At 39.0% G+C, this 22790-nt stretch overlaps 1 protein-coding gene across 2 annotated transcripts in view; it reads right to left on the minus strand.

Annotated features, from left to right (window-relative positions):
* Positions 1-22790, minus strand: part of LOC122986185 (voltage-dependent calcium channel subunit alpha-2/delta-1) — a 58599-nt gene that overhangs the window by 16229 nt on the left and 19580 nt on the right. For both annotated transcript variants that reach the window (XM_044357316.1, XM_044357315.1), the window contains exons 5-22: positions 22428-22463; positions 21372-21501; positions 16950-17081; positions 15889-15958; positions 15613-15663; positions 15290-15389; positions 10038-10196; positions 8991-9095; positions 8247-8325; positions 7759-7808; positions 7562-7651; positions 7337-7411; positions 7155-7235; positions 6729-6803; positions 2756-2827; positions 2426-2497; positions 1641-1702; positions 1064-1140 (exon numbers count right to left, since the gene is read on the minus strand). In XM_044357316.1, coding sequence (XP_044213251.1) covers positions 1064-1140; positions 1641-1702; positions 2426-2497; positions 2756-2827; positions 6729-6803; positions 7155-7235; positions 7337-7411; positions 7562-7651; positions 7759-7808; positions 8247-8325; positions 8991-9095; positions 10038-10196; positions 15290-15389; positions 15613-15663; positions 15889-15958; positions 16950-17081; positions 21372-21501; positions 22428-22463 — 1516 coding nt within the window. The remainder of the gene's footprint in view (positions 1-1063; positions 1141-1640; positions 1703-2425; positions 2498-2755; positions 2828-6728; positions 6804-7154; positions 7236-7336; positions 7412-7561; positions 7652-7758; positions 7809-8246; positions 8326-8990; positions 9096-10037; positions 10197-15289; positions 15390-15612; positions 15664-15888; positions 15959-16949; positions 17082-21371; positions 21502-22427; positions 22464-22790) is intronic.

Raw genomic sequence — 22790 nt, forward strand, 5'->3', positions numbered from 1 at the left:
TAGTGATTACTTGCCCCAAGTAGAAGCTTTAAAATTCCAGAGGAGGAGCAGGACAGGAGAGAATCACTTGCATTAGAATCAAAATATAAAGAATTGTAGCAAAGAGTGACTATTGTACATACAGTATGTGCATATATGAATGCACTTTGTCCTTGTGATTTATAAGCAACTATTAGCTATATTCTGAGTTGTTAGGAGAAGCAGCCAGAGTGTGTCATACAGCGAGACAGCCTTGGGAGCACAGACAGAGAAAACAATGTAAGCTCAAAAAACAGCAGGGAGGGGTGAGGTGTATTCAGAGGAAGAAAGACAAAGAGGTGACGACAGATTTACAGATTAGATAGAGATGTAGAAAAAAACAGAGAGATACACAGAGATAACAATCCAGAAAGAAGTCTGTCTGCTTTGGATTAGAGCTGCAATGATAAGTTGATAAATCGATTAGTGGATCAACAGAAAAAGTAATTGTCAGGTTAACTGATAACGAAAATAATCATTAGTTGCAGCCCTGCTTGGGGAAATTTTAGAAAAGAAAAGACAGACTTAAAACAGGGAGGCAGAGAGATAGAATGGAAACTAAAACATAGTAGAAAGGGTGGAGTTCAGAAGAAGAAGAAAAAAAAATGTTTGGTAGAAGAGGCGATAATGAGCAGGGAGAGGAGGTGAGGGAGGTTTCGTCTTCTCCTAAGCCAGGAGGAGGGACTAAAGAGGGGAGTAAAGAAGAGAGAGAGAGACGAGCAAAATGTAGGCAAGATCAAAAGAGCCAGTGCTTGAGCTGGGTCTGGGAGAGGGAAAGCATGTGGATGAGTGTGTGTGGGAGTGCGGGGCGACTGACCAGCGGGTTACACTACAAAAGAAAAGCACCGTAGGGATCTGCTGATCTGAGCAGCACATACAAAGGAGTGGTTGTGATTCCTGCTAGGACCGAGTAATACAAAGCAAGTGGAGATACTCGAGAGTGTGACCCACAGAAATTATGCTTGGAAGGCAGTGGTAAAATGAAATCTGATTTGTTTGCACGTTGTTTACTGTATGTCAGCATAAGGGCGTATGCTATACTCACACATGGCTTGTTTCATGTCATCCCCCAGTTTAGCTTGAATGAAGTGTTCACTGTACTTAGGCAGAACAAGGGCCAGGCTGCAGAAAAAATAATCACAGTCAGATTGTTGATGATAGAACTTTGTTTGGCTGAAGTTCATTTGAGTTAATGATTTGTTTGGGGAAACTAAAACTCATTAAAGTTCTGATTGAAAAGTTATTCAAAGCACACAGCGCGTCCTAAAATGTTCTGTGAAGTGCCTCTAAATTCTTCAGTTGCATATGGTAATAGGGAAGTCCCATTAATAAAGAGCAAAAATACACAACTAATTCAGGTTTTTGTTTTTCCAGAAAGGCATACTTTTCTGTATGTTCAGTGAAACCTGAGCAATGATCTCTTAAATGTATTTCCCATCAACCAAGGACAGCCCGATGTTAGAGACTAGAGAGTGACCCCTGTTGGCTTAAGTAGTGTCCTCCATCAGCTAGAGAGCTCTCAGTAGTTAGTGGCAGTGAATTTAGTCTTTAGTGACACAGAGACAACATAATGAACCATAAACAAATGCTGCTTATGGTCAAGTGTTGCTGGGATGTCTCACCTGTAATCTGTCCCATTGACAGGCGCCCACGTGTAGGTTCTAACTCCCCGATCTATGTATCTCTGCCAAAGATGATACACACAGACATTCAGAATTGTTATGTATGTTATTGTAATGTAACTACGATTGTTTTTATTGTTACAAAAATCTGGTAATATATCATTATTTAGTTTAAAATGATCAGCAACTTATTTGTGTTTTGCTCACTTTGTATTAGTAGATAAATTATAAGCTATCCGTTCTGCAAGAGGACTTGAATTACTGCAAACAACAGTGAACAATGTACTCTTACAGCAGGAAATACAGCAACTTTGAATATGTAGGAGCATTAAATACAAGTGGAAAGTATAAGGTCTGCATTTTTTAGAAACATTTCTGGTAAAATCTGTAGAAAAAAGGCAAAAACAATGAGCTTCAAATGTAATAGTCAAGGCTCAAGATTTTATCACGTTTACCAGACAAATGTCAAACTTTAAGTACTTAAACTAACTGCTGCTAACAATCATAACAGTGTGTTGGTATGACTGTAACATAAGTCTCACTTTTTCCATTCTTACACGGGATCTATAAATATATTTAACAGATATTATGTCAGTTATCTATCATATTATCTATTATAAACACCTGAGAAAACATATCCGCAGCATTACTTCAGAACATGCAGCTGGACAACAAAAGCAGGGTGACAGAAAAATCGCACACAACAAATTTAAGGTTCTTGCAGTTTGTAAGCCCCTCACATACTGTAGTGTGTAAGACATTAAGCCCCCTGTATTTTCTCTTACCTCATCCTGAGTTTTCACCAGAGTCTGAATGGTGCGTTCGCCTGTCTCGCCATCAATCATCATTCTCCTGATCTACAGGGAGACACAGACAGTATCTGATTCACTGAGTATGTACTGATCTGAAAACATTCATAACCTCATACTAAAAAGTTAGGGACAGTAAGTAAATCACACACGCGGACTGATAGTGATAGTTTTATGAGGAGACATGAGACATCTGGCAACTGGATTTCTGTCTATTCGCATATCCAAATCTGTGCCTTTGCTTGAGTGTGTGTGTGTGTGTTATTGTGTATGGTAGGGGTATTTCCATGTATCCGCATACTGTACCTCCACTTTGATGTCATTCTCCAGCTCAGCATCCAGAAAGTCTAGGGTGACAGGCTCCTGGAATTTAGGATTCTGTGGAAAGGATTTCAGTATATAAATTAGTTACAACATACTATACACAAACAAACCTAATGACATATTACAGTATCAAAAACAAAAAACCCTTTATTTTGGGCTTATATCCTGAGTAAGGATGATTTACATTTATTGCAGTCATTTTGGCTGGAAGCAATTTTTATTGTGTAATAACCCGCATTCATATCAGTCTATCTAAAGCGTGCTGAGTTGATACAGTAAAATGTTATAAAACACAGTAGAGCATTTTACAGTTGTTTTTCAGAGATTGGTTCTTACCATGGCAATAAGCCACAGAGAGGAATATCACTCTGCATCTCAGTACAGCCATTTCATTAAATGAGCATATAGTAGACATTAATTATTTGAGCCACAATGTTCTTTTGTATTCTATTCAGGAGCAATGTAAATCATTTTCCTGAACACACGAATCTAATGAAATCCAGAGCCTAAATAATAGAGGGTACCATATGGCAGCGTTTTGACAACATATCTGTGACACCAGACACAGCTGAATCAGATTTGATACAAAGTGACACTGGACCCTATTAATGTCCTCTCTTAAAAACCCTATACGTCTGAGTGGCTTTATGGTGGTATAAAATGGTAGCAGTAATCTAGTGCTTCTCTATAAAACAGCAGTACATGGAATGTGATACTAGCCTGTCCTCCACAGCATTTGTTCACTCTATGACTCAAAATGTGGGGTGACACAGTAAGAGCACACTGGTGTTGATCCAGTGTTTTCTGCATAGTTTCTTGTTTTTGTGTCTCTGAAAATCAATGAATCAATGCATTGCTTTAAAGGAAGACAAGGAAAGCATCAAATGAAATAATCAATCAATCAAATAGCATGAGTTGAGTTCCTTACATTTGACGGTAAGAGAAATGAAATGGAGCAGCAAAGGAAGATGATGCATCTCAAACATGAAAATGAGAAAAGAAAGAATAAAAGATCAAGAGGTATAACACTGGGTGATACAGAATGAAACATCAAACATACACAAGAATGACAGACAGGAGAGAATATGAAAAGAATGAAAAGTGGAACACCGGATGGAGTGAACAGCAACATTAAAAAATATCAAATGAGAAGTAAGGAGTGAGAAGACGAGAGCATCCAGATTAAGAAGAAAGAATGAGAGAATACTGTATGTCACTGCGAGATTTGTTGAGATGAGCTACAGTGAGGAATAAAAACAACAAAAAAAAAAAACAGCAACTGGGGAGAGTTCTGTGATAAATATGTAATACGTACAAACATAATAAAATACAGAAAGGGCCACTACTGAGTGTGAGAAAAAGAGAGACAAGGGAAATGTTCAGAGGACCCACGGTCACCATCAGTATGCACACCATCTCCCATTTGGCTGATTCAATGAGGCAGTGAGTGATTGTCAGGCCACCCTCCAAGCCTTACACACACAGATTTCTGACAGCTGATGGGGACATAATAACAACAGACATGTTGTCTTGCTTGAATGCTACATTAAACTTGGATAAATTTGACAATGCCTGTGTTTGTGTGTCTGTAATATAGCACTTAAGGCTAAGGTTTCTGTCAACTGACATTGCATTGTGTACTAATTTGAGAGGGAACCTGAAGTCACATTCAGTAATAGCTACAATAATAGTAGCTACAAAGCATACTCTTAACACAATGTAACAGTGACCTCTTTGTCTTTTTCTCTGCAATCCACTTATGTTAACTAAATTTTAAAGTCCAAGTGCAGCTTGAAGCATTTACTTGGAAAATGAGGCAAAAATGAAGGTAAATATCTGTTGAACTATGGACAACAACTCTGGGGGGCAGTATTTTCTCTACAAAACTACAACTCAAAAAACAACCACTTTATTAGTTCATACAGTATAATTCTTCATATTAGTTGTACCATTTGTATATTTCTATTTTAATTAATCAAAAATCCTCTTTCAGACCATAAAGAATCATTGACGTCTGGAGTCTGGAGGAATTCAGACAGAGGGACATACATCACATACAGGATCCATAATATCTCCTGTAAAAAGTGATGGTTATCTAGGATGAGTGCTACCATATATGTGTTTAAAATGATATCTATGAGACTACAATATAAAAACTCTACATGACTACTGTTAGTAACTACCTCTGCAATCTACAGTACCTCTACTTTTTCTCACCTCATGAAAAGTGACAGCATACTTATTATTGAGTCTGAGCTTCCTGCTACGGATCCTTTTCTAGGAAAATTATAGAAAAATGCGTAGTGATGCATTTGAAAGTCTGTAAAATGTCACAGTGTGGGGGTGGGGCTTTGTTAAAGCATAGCATAGTCACGATCATAAAAGTCCACTAAAGAAAAAATAGGATTTTTATTGTAATAAATACAGTGCATTGTGACACTTCCAGCTGCAACTGAACAGCCATTTTGAAAAGTATTTCTACATATACTGCTCTCTCTCTCTCTCTCTCTCTCTCTCTCTCTCTCTCTCTCTCTCTCTCTCTCGCACACACACACACACACACACAGCTTTAACCAGAGTTAAGTGTTCCAGTCTGGGTGAAAAGGTAGGGACAAAAAATGAGAGGGAAATCCCCTTTATTCCAGGGGATAGAAAGAAAAAAATATGCAACTTTGCATTATCTCTTACTTTGTATTAAATGTGAAAACAAGGGACATAAACAATTAGACAAAAATACCTTTAAAAAGATATTGGATGCCTATTTTTTTTCTTGTTTATAGACCAATTTGTCACTCCATGTTAATTCCAGGAGCCTATAGTAATACTGCAGTTTGTGCTTTAACAACATGTGAATTGACATGCCAATAAAAACTATCCAACTAATGACTGAAATAACTGAACCCATAAGTGTTTGTCTTCATGAATTTAGAGTGTGGAGAATTGTGGTTTGCTAAATGGGTTTGTGTCCCCAAGCATCCACTGTTTCAGATCCAGGGAGGTGCCTCTATGAACAGCATGACCACAAACACAGAACTCAGTCCTGGGCAGCACATGGCCACTGTTGAGCCTGTGTTGCCTGAGGCTGAAGGTAGAGAGCTGCAGTGTGGTTTACTGAAAGGTGGATTGGAACCTCTTGTGGGGTCATGGCTAATTTCTAGTGGGTTGCAACTTAATGCCTGCCAGTGGCTACAAGTCTTGCTGCATTTATTTGAGGAGTTGTGAGAATACTTAAAGTCTTTGGCAGGTCAAGACAGGCCATACCAAGGTCGGTATTATAAGTGACATTTTACCACTTGAGCTCATGATGGGAGTGTTGGATATTTCCTTCTGTAAGAGTGTTCACATAAAAAAATTCAACTTTGAGCCTTTTGAGCACACTTATTAATTTTTTTTATAATAAAAACAAAAAGGTTAATGTTGAATTGGTAAGCTAAATGTACAGTTAAAGCAAACCTTAACAGGTTCATATTACAATTTTTATCTTAAAAAACTTAATCTGCGTAAGTGAGAAAATACAAATAGCAGTAACATGATATATTCCATGGTGGGACAAATTAAATTAAAGGCTGGGATCTACTTTCACTTTAAAACCCATTATCTCTACAGTGACTGCTTTTATCCTTCATTTTTAAACATATATACCAGTGTGCTGCCAAGTCTACATATCTATTTTATCTCACATGGTAATGAGTGACCTTCTGGCCAACATCTGAGGACTGATGATATCAAATCATACTCATACACATACTCATAATGAATTCCCTTCACGAAGACTGATGAGGTGATGGCACATAGAAAAGTTTGAAAAGAGCTGGCACCATCTGCTAGCCCGCATATCATTCACTCAGTGCAAGCAGTTATTATGTAACCATGGAATAGTCAGAATATAATATAATTCTTTGAGACATGGACCTGCTGAGCCACATAAAGTGATGCACAGTGCCAGATGCCATACCTTTGGCTGGAGATTGGGGTGCAGCAGGACGTATCCATTGGGATCAATGGCAAAGTAGTATCCATTTGGACCAATCTTATGCAAAGAACAGAGCAGAGGGAAATTCAATCTTCATGTCCAAAAAACCAAATGATGCCAGTACATGTTCAGTAGAATGGAAAGACAACTGGCTGTTAAAAAGTGTGGAAAACAAGGCCCTTAGAGTATAAGATTCAACAAAGGGGCTGTAATTGATGACAAGGATATTTTTATTTGTGGATGATTTTATAGACACATTAAAAAAGAACAACATGTCGAACTGAGTCCCATCTCTCACTAATTGCTCCAGAGGGAAATCTCTGCATTACTTCACAACTGAGCAAGTCACAAGACTCAGTTTGATTAAATGTATTTGTGCATGATATCACATATGGGTGTTAAACTCACTGTGAAACGTGGTGTGAGCTTCTTGATGTCATCCAGAGACACGTCAATCCCCATTACGCCAAGAATCAACTGATTCTGGTGCTGAGAGACACAATATGGGAGAAAAAGGATAAGGAACATATATTCATCTGCTCCTACTGCTAACCACACCCATCCCGTGTCCATGCATTCATTCACTGCACCTCGCCATTCCTGTCATCTTTGGTCTTGGTTTTATTGAAGACAGGAAGTGTTCCAGTGATGACCAAACCCAGTTCCTGATAGAGGCACAAGCAAACACACTCTTCAACTCAAGAAACCTTAACATATTAAAATAAGGATAAAAAGAGCAATATTTCTGTGTGGAGTGAACACATTACATGTCAATGAAATTGTAAAGTGGATTATAGGACACAAAAATGTCATACCAGAGCATCAAGGTATACATTAGTCCACTGGACTTGTTTGGCCTGCTTGTCTGCCAGAACCATGGGTCTCCCCAGGACATCCAGGTACTCCTAAATTGGACAAACAACACCAAGTCACTACCCAGATTTATGTTTCCATGTAGACAAAATGCATCCTTTATGAATGAGGAAAATAACAATTCATGTTTCATCATCACCTGTGTGTTTATTCTGATGGCTCCGATGGAAGGAATCTCATAGAAGTAACCTGGATAAATTATCAGACACAAAACCTTCAGGAGGCAGTAGATAACAACTATACAGTACATAAAGGAAGCACCAAATGGCAGCATAAAACGTTCTCTCTGCTTGCACTACACCACAGGAGGGTTGCAGTTACTGCTGTTTAAGCTGCTAAAATTTCCAACATTTGGCCAAGGACATTACAACAGACAGATGATAAAGGGGCTTGAAGCTCCTTTGTTCATTATCACTTAACCACCCTGCCGTCTCTAAACATCCTTTCACTTTATGTATTGTTTTATACCACCCTTAGACCACCCGAGTAGGTTGAAACAAAGTATAAAATGTATTTGAAATCAGTACAGAGACCTGGTGTACTGTTGAGCATTTTTATCTCATACAGAAATCGTAACAAACTGACGACAATACTCAGTTCTGATGTGTGTTGTGTTCTGTGCTGCACCTTTGTTGGAGCAGGCCATCCATTGAATGGGTCCTTTATCATAGTTGTGCTGTCCAACTGAAAAGGTGAAGATCCTCACCTGGGACATCAAAACATATTCAACTTTAGTTTTTGTGACAAAACCCGGTACAATGTTAAAAAAAGATTCTTTATAATTCTGGTACGATAACTAACATTTACCTTGATCTCATTTCTCTTTTCTCTCTTTTTAAGTTAACTGATAATCGTCTTTTCCTTAATATATTGTTATTATACACTGATGTCTGAGATTATGTTAAGCAGACAATTAATGTAAATGTATTGAATGATTTTCATATAATTTACATAAAACAATATATAAAATGGTATTCTTCAAATATGTCTAATATTACTGTCATAATATTTCAAATGAACTAGAATAAACATTTGAGCTATCACAGGTGAAATGTGTGACACATTTTCAATCTAAAAATAAGAAAACAAAAATTGCTCAACCTTGCTGTGAATTTCAGACTTTCAGACTGTGTGTGTGCATATGTGAGTGGGTCTTTGTTTCGCACAAAGTGCAGAAAACCTAATGTGCCTTCCATCTGCATAAACCTTTGGAGGATATGCACATGGAAGTTTCAACCCAAAGGGAACTCCAAAAAGCTGAGTCTGACAAAAACTTCAATGGAAGCACAGAAAAGCACATAAAGATAAAAAGCAAACGATTCACACTGCAGTATCATACGCTCTGTGTGTTTTTGTAAGTGTATTTTTTACCTTTTTGTCAGCATTGTATTTCTCCAGTATGGCCTGAGCTCTTTCTTCTCCTCCATCAGTAAACAGCATAATGATCTTATTGCAGTTTGCTCTGCTCACATTAGTCTAGTAAAAGGAAAAACATGAGGATCTTGTGTAGTTTTTTTTAATCCCCATTACAGCAAGTAGGCATAATTAGGACACTTTTGGTCAGTCTGCTGGTCCATCCAACATTTTGGCTGAGAAAGCAATAACTGTTCACACTGTAATAAACTTTGGCACGCTTCATGACTTCATCTAGAGCCATCATCAGGTAAAAACTACTTGATCAACCTCTGGTTCATATCTCACATTAATATCCACAGCAGAATTCCATAAAATATGTGCATATGCATGGTTCGCAGTCAATAAATCATAATTATTTTGGTTTCCTTTCATGCCACCATCAGCTCAAAATACAAACACTGCACATAATTTAATCAGCAGCCTGCCATGAAACTTCTCAAACACATTCATGCTCCCGAGGGATGAAACCTTTTGATGTGAATGAGCCAGCGGCCTTTCCTTTGGTGCCACAATTGTTTGTTTCAGTCCAGCATAATCTAAATTTGGGACAGTATGAACATTGGAGCAACAACAACAAGCAAGCCTTTCAGTCTTGTTGACAGCTCTTATCAAATCATACCTAAATAAGCAACATATATCTAACCTACTGTATCTGTAAAGTTATATAAAATATATGAACAAGACCAAATTCAAAGTTTATCACATACACTACTTAAAGCAGTACTGTTATATAACCTCACTTAATGATAACGAGTTGTCATGGGAGGTCATTCATCTCTAACAATTAAATATTTGTCATTGTCTGGACAGTTCAAGAGTAGTAACACATTCTACCAGCAGATGGCAGTAAAAGACTATACTCTGTTGCTGCTGAAAATATGGCATCATCACAGGTATCATTCATTCAAAACTTGTTTTAAGCCTCTTGTGCTCTGAGTTGCACTTAAGTGAGACATGATAGGATGTTTTCATTAACAAAAATGTGAAACTGAAAAATCTTACCGCAGAGAGCTGCTCAAAAGCAAACTCAAAGCCTTTTGTGTAGTTTGTGATTCCTTTGGCTGTGATGTTCTGCACAGCATCCTTCAGCAACTTCTTGTTCCTCACGTTGGCTTGTACCAGATGTTCGAAACATGCCGTCTTCTTCACCCTGGTGTTAAACTGGTAAACAGAGGCAAGGAGTTATGGCCTACAAATTATTCATACAATTACAACATGTGAGCATATGTAACGAATGATAAAAAGATGCAGTGCACGTGCATACACACTCACATACACACACACACACACTCCCACCTGGCCTTGGCTGTTATCAGGCAGTGGTAAACAGACACATTCATCAAGCTCCACTAATTGCTTCACATCCTCGGAGCTCAACGATTTGGTACCCATGGAAACAAGATTCTGCTATATAAGAATGAAGTTAGGCAGCAACACTTTTTTTTTTTAAAGGTGAGAGCTCCTCATTTTCACCCTGCAGCATACACACATACACACACACACACACACACACACACACACACACACACACTCCATCCAACACAGAAAGTCTGTCTTTTTCTATACCAACTTGTGCTTCAAGTCAAACTGATGGTCCATATTTTCATCATTAAATATCTGAAGTGAGTGAACAGAAAGGACATATTCAAAGTGCTCACAATAACAATAAGTACAATTTTTTGGAATAAATTATAGAACAGAATATATAATATTTGTGTATGAAGGACATGGGACAGCAGGGTTGAAACCAGCACATCTATTGTGTTGCAGAACTCTTCTAAAACAATACTGCACCTCATCAATCTCAACTAATCAATGTGTCTCTGTGAGATGGCCAATAGGGAGGCTGAAAACACTGATCTACACAGACAAGCCGGGAGGCAAAAGAGACCCCGGACCGCATGTGTGTGTGTGTGGAGGAGTGTGCGTGTGTGTGTTTCCAATGAGCCTGACGGCCTTGAAATTCCTTTTAGATTGACAATAACAGACATACACATCTTTATTGGACTAAAAGGTAATATTATAATGGCTGCGGTTTGACAAAAAGATAGAATCAAGACGACAGCACATAAACACACGCGAACCCATACGCGTGTGCACGCACACAAACATAGTGGAGGTTCACATAATTGCCCACATAGAGCAGACAGGGATCTTTTATCACATAATCTATTAAAAGGAGAAGAAGTGAGTAAGGTGAGACAGGAATGTGGGAGGTTGACAAGCAGAAAGCGAAAGGAAAAGGACAGAAAAAGACAACAGAGAGGGTGTGAATATAGGATTTAAAAGTAGGAAAGTGAGGTTGTGTATCTAGTATAGAAAATAATGAGCTCACATATGTGACACATCAATCATTATACTGATTGGAAAGGTACTATTTCTGTAGATGAGATCATTATGTCAAAAATGAAGAAAAACATATATCATTACTGAAAAACACAAATTGTCATGTAAGATCAAATAAAGTGTTTTAGGGAAAGGTGTATGTGTGTGTGTGTGTGTGTGTGTGTCTCTCTGTGTGTGTGTGTGTGTGTGTGTGTGTGTGTGTGTGATGGTCCAGGCCTTGGGAATGGATTAGTGATGACACAAGAGAGAAGGCTAATCTTCAAGCCTTAATCCCCCTGGACATTCTGCTACTCTGGCTTGGCACTCTGACTTGCCCACTGGACTGATGCTGGCTAACAGCACTGACACCGGCTAACACGGCTGAACAGGCTGGATAAAAGTGATGGAGGTTCATTGGAGGTAGGAGGGTGAGGAAAAGAGAGAAAACAAAAGCAGGCGAAAATATACAGAGGATGAGGACAGACTGGGAAAGAAATAAGGAACGGGAAGGAACAGCCATCAGCATTCCTCTGACCTACCACAGCTGCTGAGGAAGTGTGTGAGCATCTTCTATGACCAAATGCCAACTTAGTCCCTGGGCTACTGTTAATGAGGAAGGATTTATGGGCAATATCAGAGATTAATGATTTAGTGTCAAGTTACAATACCCTCAGGGCCATACATAGGGCAATATGCGTGCATGCATGTGGGTGTGTATGAGTAAGTGAGTCAATGACCGAAAGAAACAGATATGGAGAGAAGGCGACAGAGAGCAAGAATAATGAGTTTTGGTGTGGTAGAGAAAAAATTGGCCACCACTGATTTACAGTTTGCTGGTTGATACATTAAGTGGCAGGATGAAGGGAAATAAGGGCCTGACTGGTAATTATAACACTGTGGTCACCAAGTTGATTACTGAGATCTGGAAATGCAGCAACATCACTAAAAAGAAGTCACGATTGAGCAAGACAAACGAGCAATCAGACGATCATACAGGTTGTAAACAGAACTCTAGGCCAGTCAAACTTATTTGTAAAAGATGAGGCGAACATTAAAATATGACCCCAACTGACCTACTGTACTAGTCATAGTTTTGTGTGCACATACAGTAGTTTTCCTGTCTAGTGAGGGATCACTACAAACATTTTGGGTACACGTAATTTAGATAATGTGACTAAACTGCTTATTTACAATCCATCTGATCATCTGACTGGCTGCTAATGTTTCTTATCCCGTCTGACTGTTGTAGTGGTGACACCGTGTCGCCAGATCTCTGCAGTTATACTGTAATTTGGTGAGTACAAAATATTAAAAATGATGGTTGAAACTATAAAAATAAGAGCCAAATTGTAATAAATGATCCTGAACAGCACCTTAACACATCCACGGCCTTGCATCTTCTTCACTTCATTACTGCATCACACCCATTGCCATCCGTGAAAAGGAAAATCAGGGTTGTTTTTTTTTTAAACACATTTTACATGTTAGAAAATAAATGCTGAAAACATTTGAAAAGACAGTGAACTACGGTTTTTCACCATTTCTGTGTTCAGGATTTTTTGGGTGGGCCTGAAATGGTTGCTCAATGACATAGAGTTGTTTCTAGCATGACCATGCCGCCACTATATAAACACTAGAGCGCACATACTCATAGTTATTATTTTTACAGCAGGTAGTTTTACAAACTTTCATCGGGGACAACTGGGACTCACTTCAGATAATCCACTGTTACTGGTGAATTGGGTCATTTTCGGTCAACATTAGCGCTCAAGGAATTATTTCAAATCCAGCTGAAGCATTCATTGACAGGTGGAGCTACCAGCGGCTTCCTCTTTAGCACCGGCTGTGTGGCTGGGAGGGCCCCGGCCAGAGGCAGAGGATTTGCAGTGTGAGAGACAATTGCTACAAGGCTGATGGCCACAATGAAGCCACCAAGGACTTTCCAGCAGAGAAGTATGATGTTAAGTGCACCGAACTCCATTGAAAAAAATGACAATTTAACATAATAATGATTGGTAATGGATTGCTTGTTAAAGCTATAATATGTAACTATCCTACATTAAAATGTCTAAAAATGACTAGAAATGTTTTATATATTCTGTTGAGTTGTGTACTTATATTATCTCAAATGTTTCCAACTATTTTCAAACCTAAAGAAATCCATAGTTTTGATCAAGATTATGGTCCGTTTCATTTGAACTCCTGTCAATGTCGTCATACCCCCTCTACCAAAGAGTACATGCACACAAGATGATAAGGAGGAAGAGACCTCTGTGGATAATTCGGCTTCTGGTATTCTGCACGATGAATACTGAAGGAATCTTAACTGGGAGAAGCTGGTTGTTTAACAATGAAGAAAACAACTCCCATGATCCCACGCTACTTCACAACATCATCAAACTCCGTCTTTTGTTATTTTTTTGAGGGACCCCTAGCGGCAGAAATTACATATTGTGCATTTAACAAGTCATTTAAGTTACATTTTTACTGAAATAAGTCCATATTTACCTACAAAATATGTGCCAAAGTAAACACTTCCTAAAATATCATCCATGTTACTTGCCTTGCACCTACAAATAAGGCCAATTTTAAATTGTGTATTTTTCTACAAGAATTTGGTATGAGCATTGTTAACTCAGAGACTGTTCATTTGGGCCGTACTTTGAGCGGACATGCCCCCAGCATTTCAGAGTAGAGAATACTGCTTATTTTTCCATGATTTTGAAACCTAATTTTATATACTTTGTGATTTTTTTAATCATTCAAATTTGGCTGGGTGGTTAATTACACATTTTTCTGTGGTGTGACAAACTCAGAACACGTATTTATCATTGCTTTCCACAGACTTTAAGTTTTAGAGGACAGTAGAAAAAAATCAAACACTTGGACTTCACTCTTTGAACCAATCTTTCTCTCATTCTGTCTCACTTTCTCAGACACACACACACACTGAACTCCCTGACAGATTCCAATAATTGCACATCTTTGCAGAATCACAAGTCCACAGTGAAACAGAATACATTCTCTCCAAGACAAAGAGTCCCCCAGGGAGAGGAAACAGAGTCTGAATGGCTATCTTTGTGCAAGGAGAACGAAGGCAGCTCCAATCTCTATAAAGACCTATCTCAATGAACACCTCCACAGGCACCCATCTACACATCAAGCAGTCTCCTGACTGGTTCTCTCTGAGTGTAATCACAAGCCTGGAAGGACCAAGAATAGATGGCCAGAGAATGAAAAAGTGGATGGAGAAGAACGATGGGAGTGATTGGTGGATGAGGAAAGTAAAAATGAAGGGGAAAGAAAGTGGGAGCAAAGAAAAGAAGAAAGTTGTGGTTGAAGAGGAGAGGCGTACAGTGTACAGGGAGATCATTCATTGACACAAAGAGATGAATGGAGGTATTGGGTGAAATACTGAGAGAAATAGTGTGACTCAATGATGCAAGGAAAAAGTGATGGAGAGATCAAGAGGGTGATGAATGAGTGTTTCCTAGAGTTCACTCCAGTCAGAGGTGCAGCTTTAATTCCTTTAGGAACAGTGCACACACACATACACGGGTAAGGAGGTGGGGTGAGGGCATGTAGTGCCGAGTTTTAATCCTGTACACCAAATAGAGCAGTGGGTATTTCATTAAAGGCATGTTTCAGGGTGGCCAGACCTGGGAGAAATCCATATTTCATTACTTGTCATCCATCTCTCTGTCTCTTGTGTGTGTGTGTGTGTGTGAATGTGTGGGCATGTTTGTAATGTCTATATGTGTGTCTTCATTCAAATGTATCTGAATGTGTGTAAATGTGCGTCTTCTCTCTGTCCCTGTTCTCATGTGTGTCACTCTCTGTCCCTGTTCTCAACGTGCATCATTCCCCCCATCACCTTGCACAAAAATACCACCCAGGGCTTAACAAGTGGAGGCTTTAATAAAACTCACATAAACTACATTGACATAGTCGTCATCAGACAGTGTTTCCAGCATCTCACTGACGGAGGTCCTGATCAGTTTGAGAGTCAAGCCAGACACACTCCCACTCCTGCAAGAAAAAGAAATACATGGCTTCTTCTCACAAAACCACAATACCAATCTGTCTGCTTATTCTTGTCCTGAGAGATTTGACTTGCTGTAATTAGAAATGCTGCTGCCTCGGGAAATACATTACATTATTTGGCAAATCTAGAAAGGCATGCATTATAATCAGGGGAAATCATGACTGATATGAGAAGGTTATGGATCAATGAAGTTATCAAGAAACTCACGCGTCTACAAGGATTAGCATGTCTTTGGGCGAGGCAGCTCCTTGGATGTACCTAGGTGGATGTTAATGAATGAAATAAAAATATGTTATATGTCAATGATTTACATAATTATATACTTTGAGATAACAGTTTTATCCAAGTTGGAGAGGATGATTTCTTTAAAACATTACTTTTGGTCATATTTCTTGAGTGTTACATACAGAGCTGAAATGACTATCTCAATATTAATACAATATTTTCCAAATATATTATTATATTGAATAAAAGCTTTCTTACCATGGTCTCCTGCGTACGTCATACAGGTCAATTTTACTGGGAGTCTTGCGAGCATCCATCCAGGGAGACGCTTTAGGGGGAGATTAGATTTGTGTTGATTATAACCCCCACATAGTCATAGGAAATAAATCACTAATTAACCTATTATGGTTTTATTTATGACACTTCTGACTGTAAAACTGTGATTGCAAATATCTGGCAAAGCAACCTCATACAGTATTCAGCTCAGTGGTGTGAGGTCACTGTCCATTATTGAGATATATATTTAAAAGGGTCACATTTCTGAAAGATATATATTTAAAAAAAAAAACCTTACATATGTGCCATAATGATGTTGGCTAGAATCCTACATTTTTGCACCATCCACACTATAATATGCTTTATGCTAGCTAAAATTATTCATTAACGTAAACAGCATGGAAATAAGATAAAATATTCATCTGAGATGCAAAGAGTAGGCTACAGCACTGAATTCACTTGCTTTGACAATAATCAGTTGCTTTCTATCTGTTTGCCATTAGTGAGGGGTGTCATGAAAGCAAGCAAGTATGAGAGTGTGACTGCCTATCATGCATGCTAAGTATTTAAAAAAAGGAACAAAGAGGAATAAAATCAGGGCCAATGAAAAATCATGAATATTAGACATGAACTTTTTCCCATAAAGCTATATAGAGTCAATGATGACAGGGAATCTCATAAATAGAAATAACTTGGCAGAGAGAACTCTCATGATAGAAAGCAGCTCTAAAGCAATGCAGTTAAAGATACTATGACACCATCTATGGAACCACATATAAAATCAGTGCAAGTTGAGTAATGGAGATTATCTATTGAATTTATTTGCCCAGTGATGGGAGAACAAAGCAAACTCGTGAATGTATTCCCTGACTGTGTGTAATTCAATCAACTGAATAATAATCTTCTGATGAGTGCATCTCCAATTTGATAGACTGATTCAGTGTAATGCACATATACATATATCATAGGAGGCAAAATAATTTACCAGGGTCTTTCCTCTGTGTTAAATGTTGGGCATTTTTTCTATTTTTTTTTTTTTTTACCTGGGTAGTAGCGAGCCAGGCCTGTAGCACTACCAAACACCTGCCAGAGAAGGGTCGGGTCATCCTCTCTGTTCCTTTTAAACACATCCTCCAACGCCTCCGTCCAGTTCAGCTCATTCAACACAATGGTGGCTAGATATCACAACAAATACCCACAAACACATACATGTCAAAAGACAACATATACCAGAAAGACAGACACGTTTGAGACACACTGGCACAAAAAAATACAGTATATCATTCAGATTTTTGATTTTCCAAAGACAATGTGAAATGTCCATGTTTATTCTCCAACAGTGACCAGGGGACATAGCAGTGAAGGTAACCAGAGTAAGACACGAGGACATCCTAGATTAACACTTTCATTAAGATTCACACACAGGCCTGCTCAGTGTCAGCCCACTCGCCTAGTGGGATACATGATCAAATATTAGGTCAGCACACCCAGCCGATGCTCGTATTTAGTAGCAAATACTGAGGAATGGTATTCTGGCAATTTATGGTTTTATACTGACAAAAATATTAAACACAGTTTAATTGAACTGAAACACCTGTTAACCTCTGTGTGTGTGTTTGTATGTGTGAATGTGTGTGATTGATAGTATGTGTTGTGGGAGGCAACAGGCGTTATGGATGTAATGACACAGCACCTAGACAGCTCAGAGCCACATAACACTCACTGTGATGGATGGAGACACAGCTCTTGCTGCTCCCCGTCTGTCTTCTCTGCTCTTCTTTTTTTCCCTCCTTCCTTCTTCTCTTACTTTACACTATTCCAGTACTGTGTGCGTGTGTCTGTGCACTTGTATGCGACTTAATACATCTGTATGTGCGTGTGTGCGTGAGTAAGCATGCATGTGTGTGAGATAGATTGGTATCCTGTATTGAGTGTGACGTGGTTCATTGATGTGCAAAGCAAACACTGTTCATTTGCATGCATGCCTCTAGAGGGGAGAGTTAATGAAGCCTCAGTTGCCAGGAGTGCATGTTTTTTTATTATGGAAAGAGAGAGAGAGAGAGTATGTGGTGTGTGCGCACAGTAATGTGCTTCCCTCATTAAGTGTAGAATTTTAAAGGGAACAGGGAGAGAAAATAGCACCATAGCCCATGTTAGATAATGAGTAAAATTATAAACTTTATGTGATTTTTGAGTGAAAAGTGATGAAGATAGACAGGTAGGTAGATAACTATCTAACGAAGTAGGTAAACTGGTAGTTCGATACATGTCTGGATACACAGACAGATATAGGCTATACTGCACTTACTACAATTGGACAAAGTGAAATTCTGTGTGAAACAAACAAATCAGAAGCTTACAAGTCAATAATATATCAGTGTTTCCAGTGGTTTTGAGTGCTCCTGGATTAGTCATAATATCAGATAAAATAAACTCCTCTGCTGCTTCATAAGGGGTACAATATCCTCTAGTCACCCATATTGCCACTGACACTAATGAATTCCCTGGCTGCACTCTGCATGGCTTTGATGCCATGCTGAATTTATACCCAGTGATGACTTAATCTCAGTGGGATATCAGGGGTGCAATTGAAATCACTAACAAACATGGTTTAGATTTCCTTGAACATTAAAGAGAGCATTATTTTTCACAGCTTGAAATAAGACAACCTGATCTCACAGAAATACATGAGATGACCACGACCTCTTCACACCACCTTACATGGTGGTGGCACGTAATGTGTTAAAATTACATGCTGGCAATGTTGTGTTAAGAAGAAGTTGTGGTCATTTCACATATTTCTATTAGGTCAAGTTGGACAAAAACTATGTAGCTATGGAGCCAGCAACCAGATAGTTTACCACAAAGACAGAAACAGGGAGGACAGCTAGTCTGGCTCTGTCCAAAGGTCCGTCTGGGGTATCATACATATTGCATACATGAATTGTCAGCACTGTATCCAGAAATTCTGTCTTGGTTAAGAGGCAAACACCATGAATTCAACCATTTTCTTTTCTATATCTCAAACTCTTTCTCTCCCTCTCTTTCTCATGCCCTTTGTCCTTCACTTGACCAACAAATGTGGCTGTTGTGATCTTTCTGTCACCTGAACGTCTATTTCCTATCCAAGCTTACACACGTGATATGCTGCTGCCTATAGAAGGTGATTTCATAAACTTGCCTCCCACTTTACCCAGAAAATCCAATTTTCTCCAGCTGAGCAAAGGCTATTCCTGGAACATTTATAGGGTGGAGATCAAATTGGAGAGTTGAAACCTCAATAACGTATGAATCCTCTGTCTCTTTTTTTTTCCAGGCATACAAAATACATACTCTTGCATGGGTTCTCATATCGTATACGGTGTATGAGCCTGTGCACAAAGACGCACACATTTTTCTAGCTATTCATGTGGGGACTTGACTAGATTCATTCTCTAACCCTTTTCCATCAGAACTACATTCCTAATCTTAAACCTTACTCCAACTCTAGCCTAACTAATTCTAACCTCAATCTTCAAAGTCTCAACCCTAAAAATAAACTTGCAGGAACTGGCTTTTCAGTCTCCAGAACAGATTGGTTTCCACAATGTGAGTGCACCACTAGCTTTGGGTCTTCACACACACACACACACACACACACACACACACACACACACACACACACACACACACACACACACACACACACACACACATACAGTTGCTTTCATCTCATTCAGATCAGACTTCAGCCCTGGATAGGTCCCAGCAGTTCAGACTATCTATGCATACTCATTACTGGCTACCAATAAACAGCATCCTTGAGAGAAAGGGAGTGTGAGGAGTCATGGCACCCAGCCCAGATTATGGCCAGAGAGGTGTCTCAGGAAAAAAAATGACAAAGTCACAACGGGTTCAAAAGCATGCTAATAAATGGGGCTTGAACTTTTATAGATAACAGAGTCTGACAACAGCGTGTGCCCATTCCCATCCTTCATTTTTGCCCCTGTGTCTGGGGTCAGTGGAAAGGTGAGGTGTGTAACCTTGGGGCCAGACGGTTCCACAGCAGGCCGCGAGCCCTGCTGAGGAAGTCACTCCATTCTGCTGTCCCTTCAAGTCACTGCTGACGCACCACATCTCACTGCATGATGATTACTGAATGCAAACACACACACACACGGTCACACAGATACACAATCTCATGTGCTGTGTATCTCACACATAAACACAGATAAAAATAAACATGCTCAAGCCAAGCAGGAACAGTGACACCTAGTGGTTGGAGAAATGATCCTGTAATTGGACTCGTGTCTAAAAACTCATCATGAACTATGCGTCCCGATGAAGTATCCATGAGCAAGGCACTGAAGGTTTTACCTATTATAAGTCACACTTTATAAGAGTGTCCTCAATGTAAAAATGTAAAAATAAAGGAAAAGAAAGCCATTCAAATATAATTCATAATTCAGGAGACAGTTAAGATATTCAACAGACCATCCTTAAGTCATTGACATTCAACTTGAGCTGTGCTAATGTCAGAGGGACTCTAGGGGATCCAATTATTCTGAACCACTCAAGGTAAATGTCACCACATGATGATGAAATGATCAGAAATGTACTTTCATAACAAACAGACACAAATCCACCCTGTCACAGATGCACATATGCTTCATTAAGATCTTAAATTGTTTTACATAAGACACGAGCCATAAGTCCAATAATTCTTCAAGAGCAACTGACATAAGGGCCAATGAGCCATTAAACAGATAATGGCCCAGATTCTGTTTTATAACAGTACAGTGAAATGACCCTTACGTGGTTGTAAAAATGGAAAAAAGGACATTGATTAGTTGATATTGCTGTTTTATAATCATAACCAGGGATATACTGTAGGGGAAACATTGTTTTTTTATGTGAGTTGATTAAAGAATGACACATTTTTTAATAAAACTTCAATTTTCTATTGTAGGAACATATATTATGTAGACTACAACATAGTCATGTATAGTATTATGTGAGATCACTACATTTGTGGGACAGACTAGATCAAGCCTTTGATTTATGACTGTATTATGTGTTTCATAACTATTGATTCAAAAACCTCAGAGCACCTTGATAGGAATCAAAAGACTCCTTATAAAAACATTTCAACATTTAAAAGAATGTAAATGAATGCCTCGCAACACTCATGTTTTGACGTTTGTTCAGACAAAGGCGGAAAAACACATTGATCCATTTCAGTTACATGACCTGCAGTTCATTTACATCCCAAGGACACACGGCTTGGCCAAGAGAAAGTAGAGTACAGGAGAAGATCTTATTATGCTGTATCATTTTTTTTAAGCCATTATTTAGCCATGGGCAAATTTGCTAGAGGCACCATCTGTAAACAACATTTCATAAAAGGTTGGTGTGTCAGTTGTATCCATGGTTACCACTTGAGTATGTGTGTGTGTGTGTGTGTGTGTGTGTGTGTATGTACTCACAGCCATCATAGATGTCAGTGGGGATGTGGACAGCCGTGTGGTTGTGGTCGGTCAAACGTTTAAACGATGGGTCCTCCTTAAAGTCTGGTCGAAGCCTGTATTTTCTTCCGTCTGTCTCATTTGCATCCAGCTGGGGGGAAAAAAATCAAGATGCAGACAGTAGTGCTGACCGTAGGTTTAAGACATCATAAAACCTCTTAACTCTATTTGTTGAAGCATCATTGTATGCTTGAAACAATTTGTAGGTTCATTTAGACAACCTTAATGACAATGTCTTACTATACATCCTCATCAACCCCTGTCTGACATGATATTGTCATTGCTGCACTTTTCGTACCCTCCCAGCAAAGAAAATATAGCATCATCGACTCTATGCTTGATGATATCTTGCTTTTTCCCCTTCTTATCATCTTCTCTTGGGAGGAGTAGCAGGAGACAGCCAGATTGTCTATGCCCCTTGTGGATATTTATAACTCTATGCATTCACCAATTTACATCAATGAGAGCAATACAGACAGGGAGATATATGGAGAAAAGCATGATGAGATATGGAGGAAAGAATGCGGGGTAGAGAGGCAGTGAGGATAGTGAGGTGAAGAGAGAGAAAGCAAGAGGGGGAGGGAGAGAGTGTGCGAACAGTTGCTTCCTAATAAAGCAACAGTGTAGCCAGCTCATACATCTCATCTGTCAATTAGAGGAGAAACATGGCAGAAACCTCTTCACCTGAGAGAGAGGGTGGGAGGAGGGATGAAGGAGAGGAAGCTACACAGGAAGAAAAGCGTGGAGAGGAGGCAAAAGAGGAGGGATTGCAGAAAAGGGGCTGTGGCAAAATGAAAAAAAAAAAGAAAAAAAAAGACATGAATGTGGTGAATAGAAGAAGTAAAATGGAGGAGAGTAGGAAAGATAAGAAGGTGAAAGGGAGGACAAGAAAGAAAGGGCGCCATGTAGCAAAGCCATATTACTGGCCCATATCTAAGTGTGACCTGTGTGTTTGCAGGAGCTTAAACAGAAAGAGAGCAAATAGGTGGAAGGTGAAAAGAAAAAAAACACACTCACATTGTCCTTTGCGTTGTAGTAGGCGATTTCATCATCCTGTAAACAAGTCATACATAAGCACCAATATCACTCTGCGGATGCTCTAGGGTGTTGCACAAAGAAGCGTAATATTTATGTCATCATAAAATGCTTAATCCGTTTCTAAACAGTTCTCCATTAGTTAATTCTCCAGTTTTATGTTAATGAAGACTCTAGTCTGTGCTACCACTTGAATGAATAGTGTATGAGTAAAGCTGAGTGTGCAAAACGCTCCTCTTTTTACATCTGTGTCTGTGTGCCTACAGCCATTTGCAAGGCTCAAGGGAAGCATTTTCCTGCTATTGAGAAAGCTGTATGGTAATTCACACCTGAGACACATACTGT

This window comes from Thunnus albacares, chromosome 7 (assembly GCF_914725855.1).
Source record: "Thunnus albacares chromosome 7, fThuAlb1.1, whole genome shotgun sequence".
Taxonomy (NCBI): domain Eukaryota; kingdom Metazoa; phylum Chordata; class Actinopteri; order Scombriformes; family Scombridae; genus Thunnus; species Thunnus albacares.